Genomic DNA, 20,405 nt, shown 5'->3' with positions numbered 1-20,405 from the left:
AGACTATCCTCCTGTGCCATCAGAACGAGTCTCAATAATTTTAAAAGCAGGAGACTCATTAAAGTTGACTTAGATGATCAGCAATCAGTAAAATGCTAGGAAAGGAAACTGACTGAAGGCAGGTCACTGGCTGCCTTGGTCCAGGGGACAGCAGGCCGCCCAGGGCAGAGGGGCAGGAGGGGCTCCTTCGGGTGAGGAAACTACGCTATATCTTGATTGTATGCAAAGAGCAAGGCTATTAAATTGAACACTAAGATCAGTGAATTTTACTGTGTGATAATCTCAATAAGCAAAAAGAAGGAAACAATTAGTTGGGTCATTTTCACCTAACAAATGCCAGAGTTCAATTCAAAACTATAATCGGAGACCAGAAAAACACTGCCAAAAGCAAAAGGAGAAGAAGTCCTTGTGTGGAGCTCCTGCTATACTCGGTGCCTTGGGTCTCACTCCTGGGGAAGAGGTCAGTACATGGTCTGTCGCACTACTGGGAGTGGCAGCTGTGGTGTGTTCCGTGGCCTCCACAGCCTGTCCGTGGCTCTTCCAGGAGGATTCGCGAGGACCTGAAGTCATACTTAGGCAGCAACCGCAAGGTCGTCTCAAAACAGAATGTACAACCCGGGTGCGAACGTCCTGCACTTAAAATTGTTACTACATTTTTACATGATGACTCTTCAGAAAAATGGAAAATGGCTCCAGGAAAATCATTGTGTGGACGATTGTCTCAAAGCCTGGACAGCACCGTGCTTGCTGTTGCATTGGAGTGGTGAATTATTTGAACAATCACAAGGGTATGTTTTACCAAAACGTATTTCAGTGGTTACTTCTGGCATAATCTTTGTAGCGTGGCGAGTAAACCAAAAGTAGGAAATAATTTAGCGTCATCTAGAACTAGAAAGGCATGGCGGTTTTTCTTAATGTGTCTTCCAGACTCAACGCGTAATACTTTTCACATGATTGCACCTATGTTCATATTTATATTTATAATTGCACGTGTGTGTGTGTGAGTGTGTGTGTGTGTGTGTGTGTGTGTGTGTGTGTGTATTCAGCCATCCAAAGGCAGACACGCAGAAAGATTATCCCCCCATTTGCCTGTCAGCATAAATATTATTGCTCGTCTCACATTCAGTTCTTATTAGTATATATCTAGTGACATTTGATCTCATTCATCTAGAGGAAATGATGAACAACATAGACTGAGGAACAAGAACAGAACCAGAATCAAGGAGGCATCGATCGGACTATCGGGCCTCAGAGGGAGGATAGGGGAGGGTAGGGAGAGGGTGGGGGGAGGGGGAGAGTTCAACCAAAGGACCTGTATGCATGCATATAAGCCTATCCAACGGTTAAGTTCAACAGGGGATTGGGGCATGCGTGGGGAGAGGGGTGGGATGGGAATGGGGGGATGAGGACAAATATGTGACACCTTAATCAATAAAGAAATTTAAAAAAAAAAAAAAAAAAAAAAAAAAAAAAAAAAAAAAAAAAAAAAAAGATTATCCCCCCAAAATGAAAATATTGACTTAGTTTGCGTAGTAAGATAAAGGGTGGGTGGGGTTTGTTGGTTGGTTGGTTGGCTTGGCTTTCATCAAATTCACGTTAGTGTTGTTCTGCTTGTACCCTAAGGAGAGGCCCCGCTAACACATGCTGAAATGGCTCCATGAGAATGGAGAGCAAACAGCACCACAGCCTCACTATGGGAAACCGGGTGAGCCAGCTCGGGAGTGCACGGGCTTTGAACTCGCCCCATGTTCTGTCAGACCCCGCTGTAAACCAGCCGGAATGTTTCCCAGCAGAAAATGGTAATTATGTCTTCCACTGGAAAGAGCACTTCATAAATTTTTTTTCTATAAAACAGAGTAAACATTCTTTTGATCCCTCTGCTTCCCCACCTCAAAACTTAACCACCATTCCTTGTTTCCAAGACTCACAGTAGTAAATGTTTTGAATTCTCAGTGTTGGAAAAACTCTGACTTTTTATAGCATTGCCCCCCACCCCCATCATCCAAGCGCGGATGAAATTTCACATCCACAGTGAAGCCAGTTTCCCAAGTGAGGATCCAGAAATGCTTTTCCTCTTGGCCCTCCCTGACTCCGTTTATCTCGCCTTCACCACGTCCCCCTGTGCCTCCCCCTGTGCCTCCGCTTCCTCGCTAGGTGTGGTGGGCGCATTGGCTCACTTGGATTAAACGTTTCTGAGTGGCGGACAGAGAGGTAAGGAGCACAGCCGTGGGAGAGTCCCCGAGGCAGGCTGCCTCCTCCAGAGCCCCACCCCCCAGAAGACTGTGACTCGTGTTGCTTGAAAAGACCCTTCCTTGAAGGGAGGGACTCCCGAAAGAGGGGCTCCTCACAATGAGTGTCTCAGATTCCTGACTGCCCAGACCCTGGATCATGGGTCCTGAACCGTCTAACGGTGAAGAGCATGCTGTCCTTCTCCAAGGCGGGGGAGTGGAAGCTGGGCCCCTGACCTGGGCTGCTCGGCGAGGAGTGTCTGGGGGAAATCCTGTCCCGTCGCCTCTCCCCGTGCTCTTATCAGCACGCGTGCGCCCAGGCACGTCGGGCCTCTCCTCTGCGGGCTCCTCGGATCGCTCTGGGCCGCCAGCCCTGCCGGCCCCCCTCCCCCACGCAGCTCCTGTCTGCAGGCACCACGGTCAGAAGAAAACAGAAGCGTCTCAGTGCTCCTGAAGCGCACTGTGTAAGAAACGCATGTGCTCTGCAGAATATTTACAAGAAACAGCCTTGAGATTAATTAAAGGCCTCCGATGTGCTTTTGGCCATTAAACGCAGTAGTCATTTGTAGCTCGGTTCTACAAAGCACTGGCGATTATCCTTTAAATAACTCAGTTTTCATGTTACGAACCAGACTAATTGTCCTACCACAGGTAATGAGCCCCATTTTTAAATTAAACCTTTCCGTTTTTCCAGTTTTGCTTATTTTCTGAATTTAAAAGTACTACGCAGTTAATATATATGTAGGTGATTAAAATTCGCAGTGGTTCCTAAGCCCAATATTTAGAGATTTTCATTTTTTCCTCTTGATTTGTGGAGACCAAAGCACTTATGTTAAAGCAGCCATCCTTTTCAATTCGATGACCGGTCAAGAGCCACAACTCATGCGGCTTTAAAGCAACCGAGGGGACCGCCTCTCCCCTCAGTCTTTTCTTTCTGTTCCCAGAGATCTGACCTCATGAAGCACCGCAGGCCTGACGCTGCAGGTGAACACAGCCCTCTCCCTCCCCTGGGCCTGGAGGCCCCCACGTCAGGGTCCCCAAGACCCTAAAACTGAAGGCAAAGAAAGAACGCATCGTGTGGTCCCAGACCCACGGGGAAAGGGAGAAAATAGATTAAAGGTTAAAGAGGAAGCAAAGGGCCCGCTGGCTTTCCCTCGTTCCTTCTTCTGCCCGTTATTCCTGGCGAACGGCCCTTCCCGCTCTGAAGCTCCCGCGGTCCCCTCGCTGCTGTGACTGCGGCCGGCCAGGCGGCTAATGAGCTCCAGGTGTCCTTCTGCCAGGCCGGCCGAGCCTCCGGAAGGCTCGCTAGTCTCAGATTTTGTTTTCTTTATTTCTTATAATTAAGGGCCTGAAGCCATTAGTTAGGGCTTTTCCCCTTCTCCCGCCTCCAAGTGTTCATTTGACTGCTTTCTGCAGGGTAACTGCATTTCCCAAGCAAGCCCAAATTAGTACTTTAACCGTCAGCTTAACCTTGGACAAAAATTTACTTAAATTCAACAAACGTATTTTAAAGGATATGTTTGGCCAATTCTGAACTAATGTGAAAGGTGTTCTTTAAGATTTTTCCTAGATTTTAAGCGTAAATACTGCCTGTATGGTCATATTGATGAGAATTGCCTTGTAGTTTAAACATGCAGATATTCATTATTCATTTCAAGCTTAACATGTAAGTGCTCTGGTGATTGATTACCCTATTCACAGTCCAGGTAAGCGTGTCTCGGTGCGTGGAGATACTTTCTGTCCTCCGTAAGCCCTCACAGGTCGGCTGTCTCCATTTTACTCCTACTCATTCGAGTGTGTGTGTGTTTGCAGACATTGCCTTTCCCCGACTCGAAGTCTGAACTGCATGCCGAGGACATTTTGGGTTTGGTTGGATGAGGGGATTACATTTACATGATGAAGACCGTTCAGTCTGCTGCCCTAAAATAGTTTTAATGGGCGTGTGTCTCCAGCCACCCAGGGCACGACGCGCACTGCGATGGGAAGGATGTCCGATAGCAGGGTCACTCCTTAAAGGGCACCCCACGTCCGGGAGCCCGCTGCCTGCGCTGCAGCGCGCTGTGCGTGGAGCCTGGCAGCTGCCCCGTGCGCATGGGGCCGGCTGGCTCCGCAGTGATAAGCAGCAGACAGGCTGGCTCCTTCAAGGAGTCTTTCAGTCAAGTCGGAGCTCTCAGCAGTCCTGAAGCTCCCTGGCCGGCTTTCCCCTGTGGGCCATTCATTTATCAGGAAATGAAATTGGTTACAGGGTTTCTCACATTGCCAAACCTCACTGACGAAATCTGGTTTCTTCCAGAGTTCAGGAGGAGCATTAACTCTTTGTTGTTGTCCAGCACTTGGGGTCTGGGTCGTGGGAACCCCCAGCACTACCAGAGTTTGAGGACCCCCACAAGGAAGGGGGGCAGGGGCTGGAGTGGGGAGCAGACCACAGCGTGGGGCTGGGGGCTCCTTTCACAGATACAAAAAGATGACCCTTTGGGACGGAACTTTTTCCCATGTTGGTATCTTCATCTTTCAAACTGAAGTGTTAGTTTCAGAGGACTGATTTTTCCCCCCATTTTTAAGAATAAAAGCCTTCAGACATTGACATGAGTGAGTCACCTGATTGGCAGCATAACCTTGTAACTTAGACCAGAGATCGTTGTTTAAATTTTGTGAAACTAGAGGAACAAAAATAAAGAAAAGCATGTAGCATGGCATAGAAAATGTTTGGGTAAGTGAAGGTTAAATTATTACAAAGTATATAATCTAGTTCATATGTTTAAGGAGCGGAACTAGGCTAAATTATCTAAAATATTCTGACGTACTGAATCACTTCATTTGGTAAAACAAAATCTGACTGGCCGGGCCTTCGGCCCTCCGCCGGTCTGCTCGGTGCCGTCTGCAGCTCCGACCGCCTGTGTTTGGAATTAGCAGCCCGGAGGAAGTGCGCCACGGGCATGTGGCAGTCATTATGGCTGTGGAAGTGGCTGCCGGCTAATTGATAGCAGTAGCAGCTAGGAACAGCCTTATTTAATTTTCAATAGTCCTTATGACAAGATGCTATAAAGGAGACCCCTTGTCGTCTTACTATTACTGGTCCTTCTCCCTGTGTCATTAACTATGTGATATTTAATGTATAAACTTGGTAAGATTTAGGAGTGCATTCCTTAGATTTTTTCCCCTCCTTTTTGGAGATTCCTTTCATTCAGCTTTTAGCCCTAATGCGTTTAGGCCCCCAAGTTAGTACAGAATTACTACCAGCAAGCACCGTTTCCTTTGACTGTCGTGGCGCCTGGATGCTAAAAATACACTCAGAGTCACCCAGCCAACCTCTGCCTGTGTGTTGGCTGGTGGCTTTGCTCATAACCTGAACCCCCAGACACTCACTGGTTCCATAAAGGGTAAACGAGTGAATCATTCTCACTCTTCACCCCGCGGAGATAAGCTTTTGTGAACTTGAATTGTATTTAGAGCATCGCGTCCATGGTTTCAATTGTATCCCAGAATGTTACCGGCTGGAGTGGGTGGTTACTTTAGTCAACAGTGATCTTATTTTTCTCCATTTAGTTCTAATATGTTTGTAGCAAAAGACCCTATTTTGGGGGAATGAAAGCAGTCTTTCTTTTAAATGTGCATGACAGAAGTTTCACCAGGAAAGTGTACAAAAAATGTACCTTGTTCTTTTTCTTGTTTCTGACGACCTCAGCCATTAAACAAATATCAGTCTTATCAAATTAGTGCATTCGACATTCTTCCTGTCGACACAGATGAGAAACAATAGCAGCAAGCACTATTTAAAAAAATGCCTTCATCTCTGTTTTGCCATCTCTATCCCAGCCCTCAGCTATGGGATCTGAAAATGAAAACTCAGTGAGTATTTTAGTTCTTTGGACATGTTCTCCACATTCCCTCCTATAGCCTCTCATTGTTAACAGTCCCTGTTGAAGAAATACACCAAATCCAATATTGAGGGCTTTTCAGATCAGGATCTAATGGGGGACACGGAACCATATCGGCTCTTGATCGTTATATCTATTTATGGTGTTCCCACAGCCCTCAGACCTCTGAATCCCCGAGGAAAGATCTCCAGCGTCCAGTAGCTAACATTGCGCTTTTTACAAGGCTTCCATTGCAGTAGGGATTGTCTTGCCTTTCGTTCATTTGTTCAGCTAGTGTTGATGGAGCAACTCCTGCCTGCACGGCACTTGCTAGAGGTGGTCCCTTAAAGAGCTTTCCTCTCCAGGGGACACAGTTTCTACAGCAGCATTCAAAGAAACAGCCTCTCTCCTCTCTTCCTTTTCACATGAGGAATCTTACCGTAAAGTAGGGGATGCAGATGGCAAGGAAAGGAGCCCAACCCTGAAGGAGTTGGAGATCCCTTGATTTCTCTGAGTGTGGAAACCGCTGTGGACAGAACAGAGACCCTGAAACAAGCGCCCCCCAAGCACCTACATGGAGAGGCGGGCAGGATGCGGTAGGACTCCACCAGCCGGGCCATCGTAGGCAGGCTGGCCACCCCTCCCTGTGCACCAGTTTCTCGCTCAAGGACAGGTCTCTCTCATAGCTTCGCTTGCTTCCTGAGGTACCTGGAGACATTTAAAAGAGACAATGGATGCCAAGTTCCTAGAATAAAGTAAGCTCTCAGAAATTGTTAGCCAGTGTTATTTTCCCACTTACCTAATGACCTCACTTTTCTAGATCAGAACCAAGAACTGGGCTATAAGTTCTAAGTCATCAAAATAGGTGACTCCGAGTCCTTCTCATACACCGTATCACTAGAAGAGGCCCGAGTCCTTGCTCACAGCCTGATTCTCCTTGGTAGATACACGGTTTTAACAAGCTCAGCTGTCTGGTTCCCAAGTCGGTGATAGATTAGAAGCCCCAGCTTCAAAGAGCTGCTGCAAGTGAGGACTTGGACAGTAGTGAAAACCAAAGGCCACTTGTCCTGACATAACCAAGGAAGGAACAGGAAACACGTATCCATCTTTTCGGTGTCTTCTGAGAACTTACATGCTATTCAGGAAATGACACCAGAAGAAGTTGTAAGTCTGTAGAGATCAGGACCCGGAATAAAAGTTGGGGCCATTGTAGGACACCTGTATGGGGCAGCTGGTTATCATCTCTGTCCTTGAGAAGCGTATGGCCTCGTCTTTCAGAGCCGCTAGCAATGACCTAAGCCCAAAGAAGACTCGGTCCCTAGTTCACACTCTCCGGACAGAAAGGTTCCTGAGTAATGTGATTTAGCTGGTTGGGTGTTTGATGTTTCAGTTTGGAAGGAATCCTAGTAAGGCTCTTTTAAATAGTACCTTAAGATATGATTTCATTTATAATAACTTACCATTTATTCCCCATTGTTCGTGATCACATCAATAGCTCTGGTAGGACTCAGTTACCTCATTTAACTCACACATCGATTTGTCTAGAAAGTTCTGTGCTGTGAAGTGAGGAAGCCAGTCACCAAAGAACGAGTGAAATAAACCAGTCACCAAAGAACGAGTGTTGTATGATTCCACTTACAGGAGGTACCTATGTATTCAGATTCATCGAAACAGAATGGTAGTTGCCAGGGTTGGGGGAGGGGAGAATGAGGAGTTGTTTAATGGGTAGAGTTTCAGTTTTGCAAGATGAAAAAGTTCCCGAGACCTGTGTTACAACGTGAACATACTTAACACTATTGAATCGAACACTTAAAATCGGTTAGGATGGTAAATTTTATGTGTGTGTTTTTAACACAATTTTTAGAAAGTGAGAGAAAGAAAAAGCTGGCCTAGGCAATGTTAGAGGATGTTATGATGATGAATGTATGGACTTAGGAGTTAGTGTAGTTAATGGTTTTAAAGCAAATAGGAATGGGAAAATAAATTATATCCCTATTTTCTCTCAAATAAAGGCCCGAGCCTTCTGTGGGTATCTCAGTGATGTGCTTTTCGAAGAGCCCAGAGCGAAAGCTTGCGATTTGTCTGGGAGCATTTTCAGACAATTGGTATTTTTTAGTTATTCTCTCTGACCTAGCAGTGAATTAGCTAAAGAGTAAATTTAAGTATACCTTAAACAGTTCAGCACTTTCAAAAATAAGAATGTAAGTAATCTAAATTGAACATGTGAGTAAAAATTTTGAGAAAATAATTTGTTGATGGCTTAGCAACCCAGAGAGATTGGGCATCTGTGTTGTTAAGAGTCGTTATTTAGTTATGACTACAGATTAGCACTAGGTATATAATAAGTAACTAAGGGGTTGAATTGCAAACCTCATTTGAAAGTAGAGAGAGAAACTAGAATTTTGAACATGGGAAAAATTAGAACTAGACTTATTTCGATTGCAGATTTAGAAATCTAAACAAGAAAAATGTATATTTGGAACACGGTGTTCCAGAAGATTTATTAATAGATCTTGATACACACTTGCTGGAGCTCAAATACACGTTAGCCTCTCTACATATAAGCGCAAAGCTAAAAATTCCCTTGCATCATCAGCCTAATAGAGTTTTGTGTTATTTTTAATTCAAGTCGGATTTAATCAAATAGATCATAGCTGAAAAGTCAAAGTGGCCCCCAGAAAATGAATGTGAAATTTCTTACTGTTAACAATTTTTTTATGAAATACAAAATCTATTTTCAGAATTATGTATTTGATATAAATGTTTGCATGTTTATTTTCAAAGGCATTTTCTTTATAAGTGATAAATGAGTTTGGGGAGAATAGGATAAAAAGAGTCATTTAAATAATCGAAATCTCAGAAGGTAATTTTTATTTATCAGTGAGTAGGTTCATGAAACATTCCATGTTGAAATCAGAAAATTTCTATTTCCAAGCTGGAATCTGCCTAAAAATGCTATTTTTCTGGGCATTGCAGTTGTTGTGATATATAGGGTTTATGATAAGGTTCTATATATAGGCTTATAAACTATAAACTGTCAGTTTATTCTAAGTAACAAATCAAAAACCTAGTTTTGGGGGAGGGACCAAGTTTACTATCTCCCTTCTAAAGACGGAATTACTCTTGTTTTTGCGCACAGGACTCTTCATATTTCCCCCCAATGTCTGAAGGGCTTCCTCCCTGCCCAAACACCCCTTTCCCTCAGGACTTCGACATTGATCATCTTCTCAGCAGAGCTTCCCCAGCCCGTTGCCAGCCCAGCTGTCGGAAACCTCAGCCTCGGCATTACCACCGTGGCTAGTCCTGGCTCCTCTGAGTCAGGGCTGTCCTAAACCGCGCCCCGCTGGGTTCTGGGATTCAGTGCCTTTCATCTACATCTCCCTTTAGTTCTGTCTATAGATTCATTTACTTGCAATCTGCAACTTTAATACAGCTTATTTCCTAAGCTTTCTGTAGTAAAAGGGAACTTAGACATACATGAGAAACACGTTGCTTACCTTTTCTGGATAATTCAGAATCTTGCAGTGTTCCCATCATCCTCCCAATGTGCGTGTTGCACAGGCCATGGAGGTGTGGGAGGTGTGGGAGGCCCACAGCCATCCTCCCAATGTGCGTGTTGCGCAGGCCATGGAGGTGTGGGAGGCCCACAGCCATCCTCCCAATGTGCGTGTTACACAGGCCATGGAGGTGTGGGAGGCCCACAGCCATCCTCCCAATGTGCGTGTTACACAGGCCATGGAGGTGTGGGAGGCCCACAGCCATCCTCCCAATGTGCGTGTTGCGCAGGCCATGGAGGTGTGGGAGGCCCACAGCCATCCTCCCAATGTGCGTGTTGCACAGGCCATGGAGGTGTGGGAGGTTCCAGTCATCCTCCCAATGTGCGTGTTGCACAGGCCTGGGAGGTGTGGGAGGTGTGGGAGGCCCACAGCCATCCTCCCAATGTGCGTGTTGCACAGGCCATGGAGGTGTGGGAGGTGTGGGAGGTCCCATCACCCTCCCAATGTGCGTGTTGCGCAGGCCTGGGAGGTGTGGGAGGCCCACAGCCATCCTCCCAATGTGCGTGTTGCACAGGCCATGGAGGTGTGGGAGGCCTGGGAGCACACAGTCATCTAGTGGGAGGCCTCCTGGGAAGCGGGTTGTTTGCGTAGCTTACTGAACATGTGCTTGTTCTCTTGTCCTAAACACAATGTGCTTCAGTGAATGTTCCAGTGAGTAGGACTCTAGTTACGTCGCAGGTTCGCCACCCTGGGAAAGGGGAGACGAGGCAGGAGTGTGGCCTGGTGGCGGCAGGGAGTTCAGTGCAGAAAGCTCCTACTTGGGAACTTGGTTGCCTCCTACCCTGAGGTGAAGTCAGGTTACCTAAATGGCTTTCCGAATTTAATGTCGTCTCCTTCCTGTCATCCACCGGATTTCCCTACCAGAAAAGGAAATCTTGCCCGGCTGGTGTGGCTCAGTGGTTGAGCATCAATTATGCACCAGGAAGTCTCTGGTTCAAGCTCCAGTCAGGGCACATACTGGGTTGCGGGCTCAATCCCCAGCAGGGGGTGTGCAGGAGGCAGCTGATTGATGTTGCTGTTTCTCTCTTATCGATGTTTCTCTCTCTCCCCCTCTCTCTAAAAATCAATTTTAAAAAATTTTTTAAAGAAAAGGAAATCTATTAGGAAGAATCTGGAAATGAAATTTGCATGCACATTTCTGAAGGGGGGTTAAGTTTTTCTAAACTTTGTATAGAGAATATACCCTCCCCCTTTATTGGAATCAGGACTCTGGCCAAGCAGTCCTGTTTCCCTGTCATTCAAGAGTGGAATGGGGGAGGGGAAGGACGCATGGCCAAGAGCGTGACCACTGTGCGTTCCATGTATGGGAAACGGCACAGCCCTGTGAGGCGCCTTGTGCTCGGTCCCTTTACACTTTCATCTCTGGACTCTTAGGGGCTTGCTGTCTTTCCCCAAGCACACCGGCGGCGGTTTCCTGGTTTCACACGCCGTCCATCAGTCACTGCATTTGCAGTCCTTGGAGAGCCCAGAGTCAAGGCCTGGGGCTGAGCAGCCATTCATCACAGGGCTTGAACTTGAGCGAGATAAGGTGCACTTCATAGACGCCAGTCAGAAAGCCAGTCGTGACGACCTGTCTGTCCTTGTTCCTCAGCCATTCTTCCTGCTCTCGGAATATTTACAGGCTGATGACCAGATTGTGAAAGGGACAAGACCAGGCGTTGGGACTTTCTCGCAGGCTCTGTTTTCCTCTTTGCTAACTTCTGACGATGGAGTCAGGAGAGTCAGGATTTTGATAATTCTTCCAGGCGGCTGCTCAGTCTGGGTCGGGAGGCTATCGGGACTGGGGCCCACGTCAGCAGCTGCTGCTGAACTGAGCGTAAGGCTGTGAAGTCAGCTACAGGGACCCTTTCCCAGGGCGAGCGGGGCCAAGGAGCCATGTCACCAGATAAAGGCTCATTAGGATGGAGCCAGACTGAGGATGGGAACAGAATTTTACTTGTCGGCTCCATTGTTTCTAGTGAAAAACAAAAGTAACAAAGGTTATTGGACTCAAAACATATGACCATCAACAGAGGAGTCTTTGGATTTATTTCTGGATCCGTTGCTTCTGAGCCCTGAGTTCCCTTTCTGGGGAGAGGCAGCGGGAAGAGCTGCCGGGGCTACCGCCTCCTTCCACCGGTGGCGTTGCCACGGCTCCTTATTCATCCTCTCCTCTGCCCCACTGGCATCTCTCGGTCAGGCCTCATCCGCGGTCACCTGGACCCCTGCACTAATCCCAGTTCCTTCTCTCCTAAGAGTCTGCTTCCCCCGCCCAATCCCAGCGGGCCACGTTGCTTCCCAAGTAATCCTCCAGGTCCTGCTCACCGCTCTGCTCAGGCGCACTGAGTGGCTTTCCTCGGCACAAACTGAAGTCTGCGTGGTCTCCTGAACCTGGCTCTCACGCTTTGTTTCACAGCACTTCCCGTCTCATTCCCTGGTTTCCACACAGCCCGAGCACTTGGGCACCTGGGCCTCCATGTCTGTCTTCTGTTATTTCTTCTGCCCCGAATGCCCTTCCTCCCACCTTCACATGCCTGAACCCTACCCATTGTTCACAGACCACCCAAATGCCGCCTCCTCCTGGAAGCCTTACTTGATTTCCCCATTTAAAGTAATTTCTCCCTTCCCTGGACTCCCATAAATTACACTTACTGGCATAGTGTACATACTTGTCACATCTGCCGTATTTTTATAGATGTCGTATCTCCATGCCTAGGTTATAAACACCTTGGTGCAGTCTCTATTCTTTCTGCCGTCTTCTCTGGCAGTGTTTTTCACTCGGAAGCCATCAAGAATTTTTTCAAGCCACAGAGTAGCCTGATCAGATTTCAGCATTGCTCACTCGCCCCTCACTGCCCAAAGCTCCTCAGGGAGGGCAGGGCATGGGAGAGTTGGAACTTTCTCCTTGCTTGGCCAGGCGTCTGAATAATTCCCTCTGCCTGGAATGCTTCCGCACCTCTCTGCTCTCCTCCAAGACCGCCAGACCCACCACCTCGCCAGCCTATCCTGACTACTCTCGTCCCCAGGGTCTGTCTCTCTCCTAAGCCACCATAGCCTCTGGCAGGTGGGATCTTCCTCACTCAGCCACGCCTTCCCTGGAGCTGTAGGTGGCACACTCATAGAGCCTGCCTTCAGCACACTTGTATCCGGGAGCGAGTGAAAACCGTGTCCAAACCCACATCCAGTCCAGGCACCGTGGGGGGATCGTACAGACACATGCCTGCGGTGGGCAGGTGCCCAGGCACGGAAGAGGACGGGGGCTTTGTGGAGGAGGGGAGGGAGCCCGTGACCAGCTCTGGAGCAGATGACAGTACGGTGGGGAGGACTATGAAGCGCCGTCTCAGGAAAGGCAGGGGGTGGGACGCGCCTGGGTGTGCAGAGCACTGGGTGGGGGGGTGCGCTTGGCAGGGGCTGATGGCTTGTGTGAAGCGGAGGAAGCAGGCGAAACTCGGACCCGTGTGTGCACATCCTGTGACCCACCTGCTCAGAGCCCGCAGTTAGTGCATTAGTGTCCTAATGATAGGGTACGAGGAAGAATTCTTCTTAGTGGTTCTTTCTCCATCTCGTTCATCTTAACTCTCCGAGTAATTGTTAAGTTGCTTAAGGGCAAGGACACATTTCATTTTTATGATACAAAGCGTCCCTCTATAACTGAAATTCATTCTCATATTGGTTGCCTTAAAAGTAGAGCAAAAAAGCTCTTACCTGTCTGATAATATTACAGGTTAATATTTAGGGATGGAAATTATATAGTGTTCCAGATTGGCACCAAAGTAATTCAGAGGGGAGAAGTGTGAGGTGGATGAAACAAGAATGGCCGTGAGTTGATGACTTGTAGCTGGTTGGTGAGCTGTTTGTGTATGCTTGCACTTTTCTCTAATCAATGTTGGAATGTCGGGCCTTTGTTGATACTGGGTGAGCCATCAACTCAGACTTCCCGCAGGGCGCCCTCACTCAGGGCTGTGGCAGCCCCGCGCCTCACACGGCACTGCTCCGGCCCTGACCACCGAACAGCCAGGAAAACAGCCAGACTCCGCCGTCAGGCCGAGGCCTTGGTATATAGTCGCAGCAAATGATGTATGTAGGCCCATCAGCCAGATGGCGAAGAAGGCCATTGTTTTGTATCCACCATTGTGTTAAAACGCCGTATTTGTTAAAGCAGCAGTGATTATAATTAAAATGTAAATATTAATACAAAGGAAGGAAGGATGCATGGGTGAGCAGGTCACCTTGCAAGAGGGATTTAATCGGAAGTTTTATCTTAACACATCTTTCTTCACCAGAAGGTATTTTGTATGGAGAAGCCACGGAAGATGTCTCAACAATGTGACTGCCTCTTGCAGTAAGCACAGCATTCCCTCTTCCTTAGTCTGCTGCTTTTGAAAGTAAAGCGGGGTTTTTCAAATCCTCACCCAGGACATGCTTAGAGAAAGGAAGAGAGCGAGAGAGGAAGAGGGAGAGAAACATAGATGTGAGAGAGAAACATCCACCAGTTGCCTCCTCTGCACACCTCAACCAGGGCTTGAACCCGCACCTTCTGGTGGACGGGACAAGGCTGCAGTCAGCTGGGATCTCCCGTCTTGGGGGTCTGGGTCCTGTGCGGAGTGATGAGCCCCAGGCAGGAAGGCAAGCAGTTCCCATCACTGTGGCTCCCGCTGGGCCAGCTCCCAGCAGCAGAGGCTCTGCCAGGAAATTCTCTGCTTCTGCCCTTCTCCTTCCGCCTTGAATGGAACCCCAGCTCCTGCGCTGAGCGGCCTGGCCTTGGACACACGTGCTTTGACTCAGTGATGCGGTTCAGTCTTGAGGAGTTTACACATTTGGCAACTTCAGCTGCCACCGCGAAACTAACGACCTTTAATTCTAATACTATCCCCGGCCTGGTCTCAGCGCCAGGCTCGCCAAAGGGGCACACTTGTCATCCTGGCCCTCGAGGCCCACCTGCCTGTCTCCATCCCTGTATTCCCGTGTCTCCCCACCCCCCCCCCCCAGCCCCTTCCCCCACCCCCATCCCCCGCTGCCGGCCTCCGGGCCTGTGCACTGGCCCACAGGACTTGCCAGACCCAGAAATGGACCCTTGAACTCACTGTTGCCCGAGAGACTCTCCATGTGCAGTGCCGGCTCCCCTGCCCCCAGCCCCATTCCTACAGGTCAGACCATCTGTCGGGGTGTTTCTCCAACTTCCCCTGCAGCAGGAGAGCCTGTCCTTACTGCCTCCTCCTCCATGCAGCCCACCAGCCCCCAGAAAAGAGGGGAGCTTCAAGCTCCTTTCCAGGACCCCCGTGACCTGGATCAGGGGAGAAGGGCCTCGCCGGGACTTTTGCTCCGGCTTCACACTCTAGTGGGCTTTGGACTCCAGCTGAGATGTGACCATAAGTTTGTGGAGAGCTCATCCCACATGTGACTCAGCCTTAAATGGTGTCCTTCTGTTTTTCTAAGGCCTCTCTGCCACCCGTCACAGAAGGCGCTGCCGTCACTCGTAGACACTCAGAGGTGGCCAGGCAGTGTCCTCAGTGCCATGTGGTTGGTCCCTGGCCGGAGCTTTCAGGATAGGGGTCTGCTTACCTTGTAACTCTCGTCTCGGGTGGGAACTTACTCCCAGCAAGCCCCCCAAGGCCCCGTGCCTGGCCAGCCGTGGTGCCCTGACCCGTGCGGCCCTCATCATGGGCTTCTCCATTTTAGCTTTGGATTTCTTCATCTGTGACTTCCATTAAGTGGCCCTTCATAATTTTCTATGGTTTGAATTTAGGTTTTCATTAATTTTGAAAGTAATTCACATAATATACTAGTAGAATTATGCCACATTTAGCGTTACTGTACTCCAGACTGTTGGATGTCTTTTTGTCAGTTAAGTAATAATATGGATACATCTGTAACTCATTCCCTACACACAGAAGAGCCTGTGGCTCAGGCTTGCTGAGCCCGTAAGTTCGCTGAATTAGTATGTGGTGTTTCCAGATTTGTCAGTTCATTTCTCCTAGAGCTTGCTGTCCAGGCCCAGGTAAACTCTCCCCACCCCAGCGATAGCCAGGTCCACGTGGGAGAGGCCACGCGCCCCCTGTCCAGATTCCTCCTCCTAACCATCGTGGCTAGAGGAGCGCGGCTCGCCACGCCTCGTGTGTAGCTGGTGCTCCCAAGGCCAAGGACCCGCCCCGGAGGACTTGGTGTTCCGCAGCAGGAGTGTGTGAGGAGAGAAATGGTAGTGGAGCTGACAGTCATCCCCAAATCAGCCCTGGGTTTTAAAAAGTGTCTGTAAATGCTCACCCTGTCTCACGGCGGGTCCTTTAAACCAGTTCACTTCCCACGGGCACAGAACCCTCCCCCACGCCCTGTCCTGACCCCCACACCTCCGGTGGTCACGAGTGGCTCTCTGCGGACCGTCCCCGTCATCACCTACTCAGAGGCTTGTGGTCTTTCAAAGAGCTCTTTTTAATGTGCTGTGTAGCTATTTGATTTTAAATTGCAGGAAGCTTTCTGGAGCCGGGCCAGGTGCTTGCTAGAATTGGGGTGCTACCTGTGTAATCCTTGGGTGGAAGGGAAAACGCCATTGAACTTTTGTGGTAATAAAATTATTGCAGAGCCCTACATCTGTTCACTGCACTTCCTGTGGGTTTTCACCAGATCATATGACTGACGGCAGAGACCGTCTTGAAAGCGTTTGGTCTGCTTGTTATACCTGAGTCTCAGCCCCCAAATCAGACCTTTGCTTTGTGTCTGTGCTGGGCGTCCGGATGTCCCTCTGCGGCGGGCTGATTCACTGGAGCTGATAAAAACATTCCGGCCAAGCTTGAGAGTCTAGCATTACCTCTGGCTCCAAATATCAAAACAACAGGATTGTTGTCAGTAGCTCTGGACGGAGACCAAGCTCCCAGCCTGAGAGACGGGTTTTCTCTCCTTAGCTGAGTCACAGGACAACTGTCTTGGGGCGGGGGGGGGGGGGGGGGGGGGGCGGGCGGGGGGAGCGAAGCCCGCTGCTGGCTCCCTTCAGGTGAATTCTTGCCTTAACCTCCAAACCAAAGCCCCACCCCCAACCCCGCCCTCTGCTTTCCCAGGCCCTAGTGCTCCTCAGGACGCCCCCCAGTTGTCACCACCGGGGCCCACAGTGGCCTGGGAACTGGAGAGAAGATGGGTGGTCAGCGCTGGGCAGGCCTGGGAGTGCCTCGCGGCCCGGGCCCGGCAGCAGGGACTTGGCTGGCGGAGTCAGGAGTGAAGACGCTCCCGTGAGGAAGTGGGACTTCCCTCGGCACCGCAGGATGGCATTATTGTTCTCCCCGGCTGGAAAAGGAACATAAAGGAAAGAGTGACTCTTTCTAGGTTGTTGATCTGACATTCGGACTATGACATTTCTTGGACTGAATCCTGACAAAATGTGTCCCCAGTGTCCTCAGTGCTAAATAAAACCTTTTGTCTTCCTTTTCCTCAGCTCCCAGGCTTCTGCGACAGATTAGAGAGCACTGTTGTTTAGAGGTCTGTTTACATCTCGAACCAGGCTGCCCTCTAGATGTGGAGGGCGTGGGGGAGGGGGGGCTCAACGCAGCTCGGGCCCGCTCACCACGCAGAGGCTGCGTTCACACTCAGGTTGACCGAATGGCGTTTTCAAAACTCCTGGGTGGCTTATGCCTCTTCCTCTCCGTTTGCAGTGCTCCCCGTGCACTCTTAAAGGACGCGCTGCAGGAAAAAGGAAGCTCTTACTTTGCGCTTTCCAGTGTTAGCTTCTGGAGTGAGTCCTGGGGACATGCTCGTGTTTTCCTTGCTCTTCATGCTGTACCCCCTTCCTGGACCTTGTAAGAGCCGGTGAAAAGTTCCCAGAAATAATGTCCCGCCGCTCACTGTTCCCTTGCCGAGAGAGGAGTGTGGGGTGCGTGGGCCGCCTGCAGCGTGCAGGGTTTTCGAGTAATAGAGCCCTCCTGGCCTTGCCCTTGGTTCCCGTGCTCAGTGGTGCCCCCTCAGGAGGCAAGCACAGGCGCCCAGCCTGGGGGGCGGGGAGGCGGGGGGGGGGGGGGGGGACAGGCCTGGCCTAGCTCTCAGGCCACAACAGCTCTACACCTCCCGTGTGTCTTGATTTTAAGCAGTTGGGGTGACATTAGTTCGCAGAACCGTACAGGTTTCAAGAGTACAACTTAGACTCGTGCCTCTTCTCACTGAGCAGTCATCAGAATCTCTCCAAAGCCATGAGGGCAGGTAAACCTAGCCCCCCCAAAGGGCTCTTTAATCCAGGGAGAAGGAATGCTCATGAAAGCAGTGTGCTGGCTCCTCCTCTTTCCCACCCACCCCCGTGGAGATGCAGAGGGTACGCGGCCTTGCATCCTGCCGTAAGGCCTCCACAGGGAAACCCCAGCTATGCCCAGGGCTTCGCCTCTGTTAGTCATTTTGATTTCTAACGGGAGTGCATTTCCTGGCTACGCTACCAACCACGTAGAAGCAGGTGTTAGACTCCCGCTGTAGGCAGTGTGGGGCTGACCTCCCCAAACCACCAGGCCTGCCCTTCCCCCCACCCCTTCTCTCCGCGTCACTGGGAGAGGTTTTCTAAGAAGTAGGACTTCCTCGTTACTAGGGGATACATTCCTCCTTCACACACAGCCCCATCCGTTCTTGATAACTGACATCATTCTGCGTTTGGTCACTTTTGTAAGGACCCGTGTGGCGGGTTCTGTCTTGCAGTGACAGGGCACAGAACTAGCCCCGAGGGCTCCGGGCAGCTGGGAGAACGGAGTTCAAGGACAAAGTGCTAGGGTGGCTGCGGTGACACTTTTCAGACTGACCTCCCGCTCAGACCTCGGCTTTGCTCCCGACGACAGCCCAGGCCAGGTGCCCAGAGCAGGCCCCGCTGTCCCTCCCATTAGTGGGGTGCCGAAGGGGCCTCAGCAGGACACTGGTGACCGACCTCGAGCTGCACGGGACACTGCAGACGGCCCTGGTGCAGCGCGGCTGGGGGCGGCTGGGGCCTGCGCCCTGTTGCTACCTGTAAGACCCCTGATTTCATGACAAAGACTTACTGCCACTCCAGGAGCCCTGTCCCCTCACCTGGCACCCATGCCAGCCAGAAGCAGCAGAGTGTGAGGAGGCTCGTTCAAGATGCCAAGGGCCTGGGCCTGCGACAAACCACCCCGCTGCTTGGCAGTCACGGTGCTGGGGTAGGGGGTGCCTGGGACTTCCTGAGAGGCTGGCGAGGGAGTGGATCCCTGGGCGGCCTATGGAGGCCCCGCAGTCAGGGCTGGAGGTAGTGCCTCCCTCCGCTGACCGACGGGCCCTTGCAGGAGGTGGCGAGCGGCGCTGTGCAGAGCAGTGCCACCCCGGATGCCAGCGCTCCACCCAGTCGGTGCCCGTCCACCGTCCACGCTTAGGAACTGAGCGGGAAGGCCCTCCTCGCCAGGGTGACAGCCCTGAGGACTAAGGCCCACAACAGGCGGCTGCCCTCCGCGTTGTCGGGTCCCACGCAGGCCCCGTGTCGCGTCTGATGTGCCCGTCCTGCCCGCCCTCTCGGGCCCCTGCTCCTCGGGGTGCCGGGGGTTCACGTGCCCTCCCGCAGGAACCGCGTGCTCTCAGGAGCCCCGTGGGAGCGGCCTGGGGAAGCCCCAGAGCTCTCAGCCCCGTGGCCGCCTCGGGGAGGGCCCGCGCACAGCACCGCGGCGGAGACGCTGCTCTGCTTTCGCTCCCGCACGGAACTGTGCCGTTATAAACCGTCTTGTCTCGTTGCAGAAGTTTCCGGAACTGAAATTTAAGTACGTGGAAGAGGAGCAGCCGGAGGAGTTCTTCATCCCCTACGTCTGGTCCCTGGTGTACAGCTCGGCCGCCGGCCTGTACTGGAGCCCGCAGGACATCCAGCTGTTCACGATGGACTCCGACTGAGCAGCCCGCCCGCCCCTCCGCCAGGCGCCTTCTGGTTTCTTCTTTCTGGCGAACGGACCTGGGAGACGGCCGCTGTGTCTCCGCTAGAGCATCGGGAACAGGCGTGTTTCCCTCGCACACTCGGAAGTGGAGCACCGGTGCCCGTTGGCAGATCACTCGGCTTCGGTTATAGTACAAAACGGGGGAGGGGTCCACAACAATAATAAATACCAAACCTGCTGTCCCACATGCCATTTTATTTATTTCTAAACGAGAATCAAGAGCTTTTCCAGGGACCCGCCGCCTTAGGCGTATGATACTTCCGCAGGGCATACTATTTTTTTGCATGTTCAAGATTTTTGTTTTAGTCGTGTGTGTATGTATGTGTGTGTTTCTTTCAACACTGAGAAATACCAATCTGAAAAGATGACGAGACAGGAATTAATGAGGAAATGAAGTCGTCTGCGTGGTGATTTAATAAGCACTGGGCCCGGCAGTTGGCTAAGCCTGTAGATCCCCGGCATCTTTCCCCCAAAAAGGAAATGACTCCTCCTCAGGAAGCCCAGATTGGCTTTTCTGTGGATTTGGCCGCTCTGCTGTGGCTGAATTAAATCGGAGTCTAGTACAAATCAAGTTAATCCACTCTGTATTAATCATTAGGAAAAGAAAGCTTCATTTCAAAAGCAATCTTTTTTTCTTCAGCCAGACTCATGGGAGAGAAAGGAGACCAATCTGATTAATACAGTATCCACGGGATGAAACACGCGTTTTTCTCTTCATTTCTGACGCGGTTTAAACTCACTGGGGCCTAGATGACCATGCTGGGTCCCTGAGCTGGAGGAAGGCTTCTCCAAGGGAACCGGCCCGCGGCCCTCCGCCCAGCAGGCCGCTGAAGGCACGGGCGTCCCGGCGAGTCCCCGGCGAGTCCCGCTCCACGTCCGGTCGCCCCGGCACAGTCT

At 50.6% G+C, this 20,405-nt stretch overlaps 1 protein-coding gene across 3 annotated transcripts in view; it reads left to right on the top strand.

The window, feature by feature from the left end:
* DYM (dymeclin) overlaps window positions 1-19,693 on the top strand; it is a 241,845-nt gene extending 222,152 nt beyond the window's left edge. For 2 of the 3 annotated variants that reach the window (XM_008148270.3, XM_054724507.1), the window contains one exon: window positions 19,318-19,693. In XM_008148270.3, coding sequence (XP_008146492.1) covers window positions 19,318-19,467 — 150 coding nt within the window. In that variant the 3' untranslated portion in view covers window positions 19,468-19,693. Of the gene's footprint in view, window positions 1-1,623; window positions 1,706-19,317 lie in introns of all 3 variants that reach the window. The other variant, XR_008557825.1, reaches the window with a different exon arrangement.
* The last annotated feature ends 712 nt before the right edge of the window (window positions 19,694-20,405 follow it).

The sequence above is a fragment of the Eptesicus fuscus genome, chromosome 12 (assembly GCF_027574615.1).
Source record: "Eptesicus fuscus isolate TK198812 chromosome 12, DD_ASM_mEF_20220401, whole genome shotgun sequence".
Classification (NCBI taxonomy): Eukaryota; Metazoa; Chordata; class Mammalia; order Chiroptera; family Vespertilionidae; genus Eptesicus; species Eptesicus fuscus.
The sequence above is the reverse complement of the archived record's forward strand: the minus strand, read 5'-3'. Positions and strand labels throughout refer to the sequence as shown.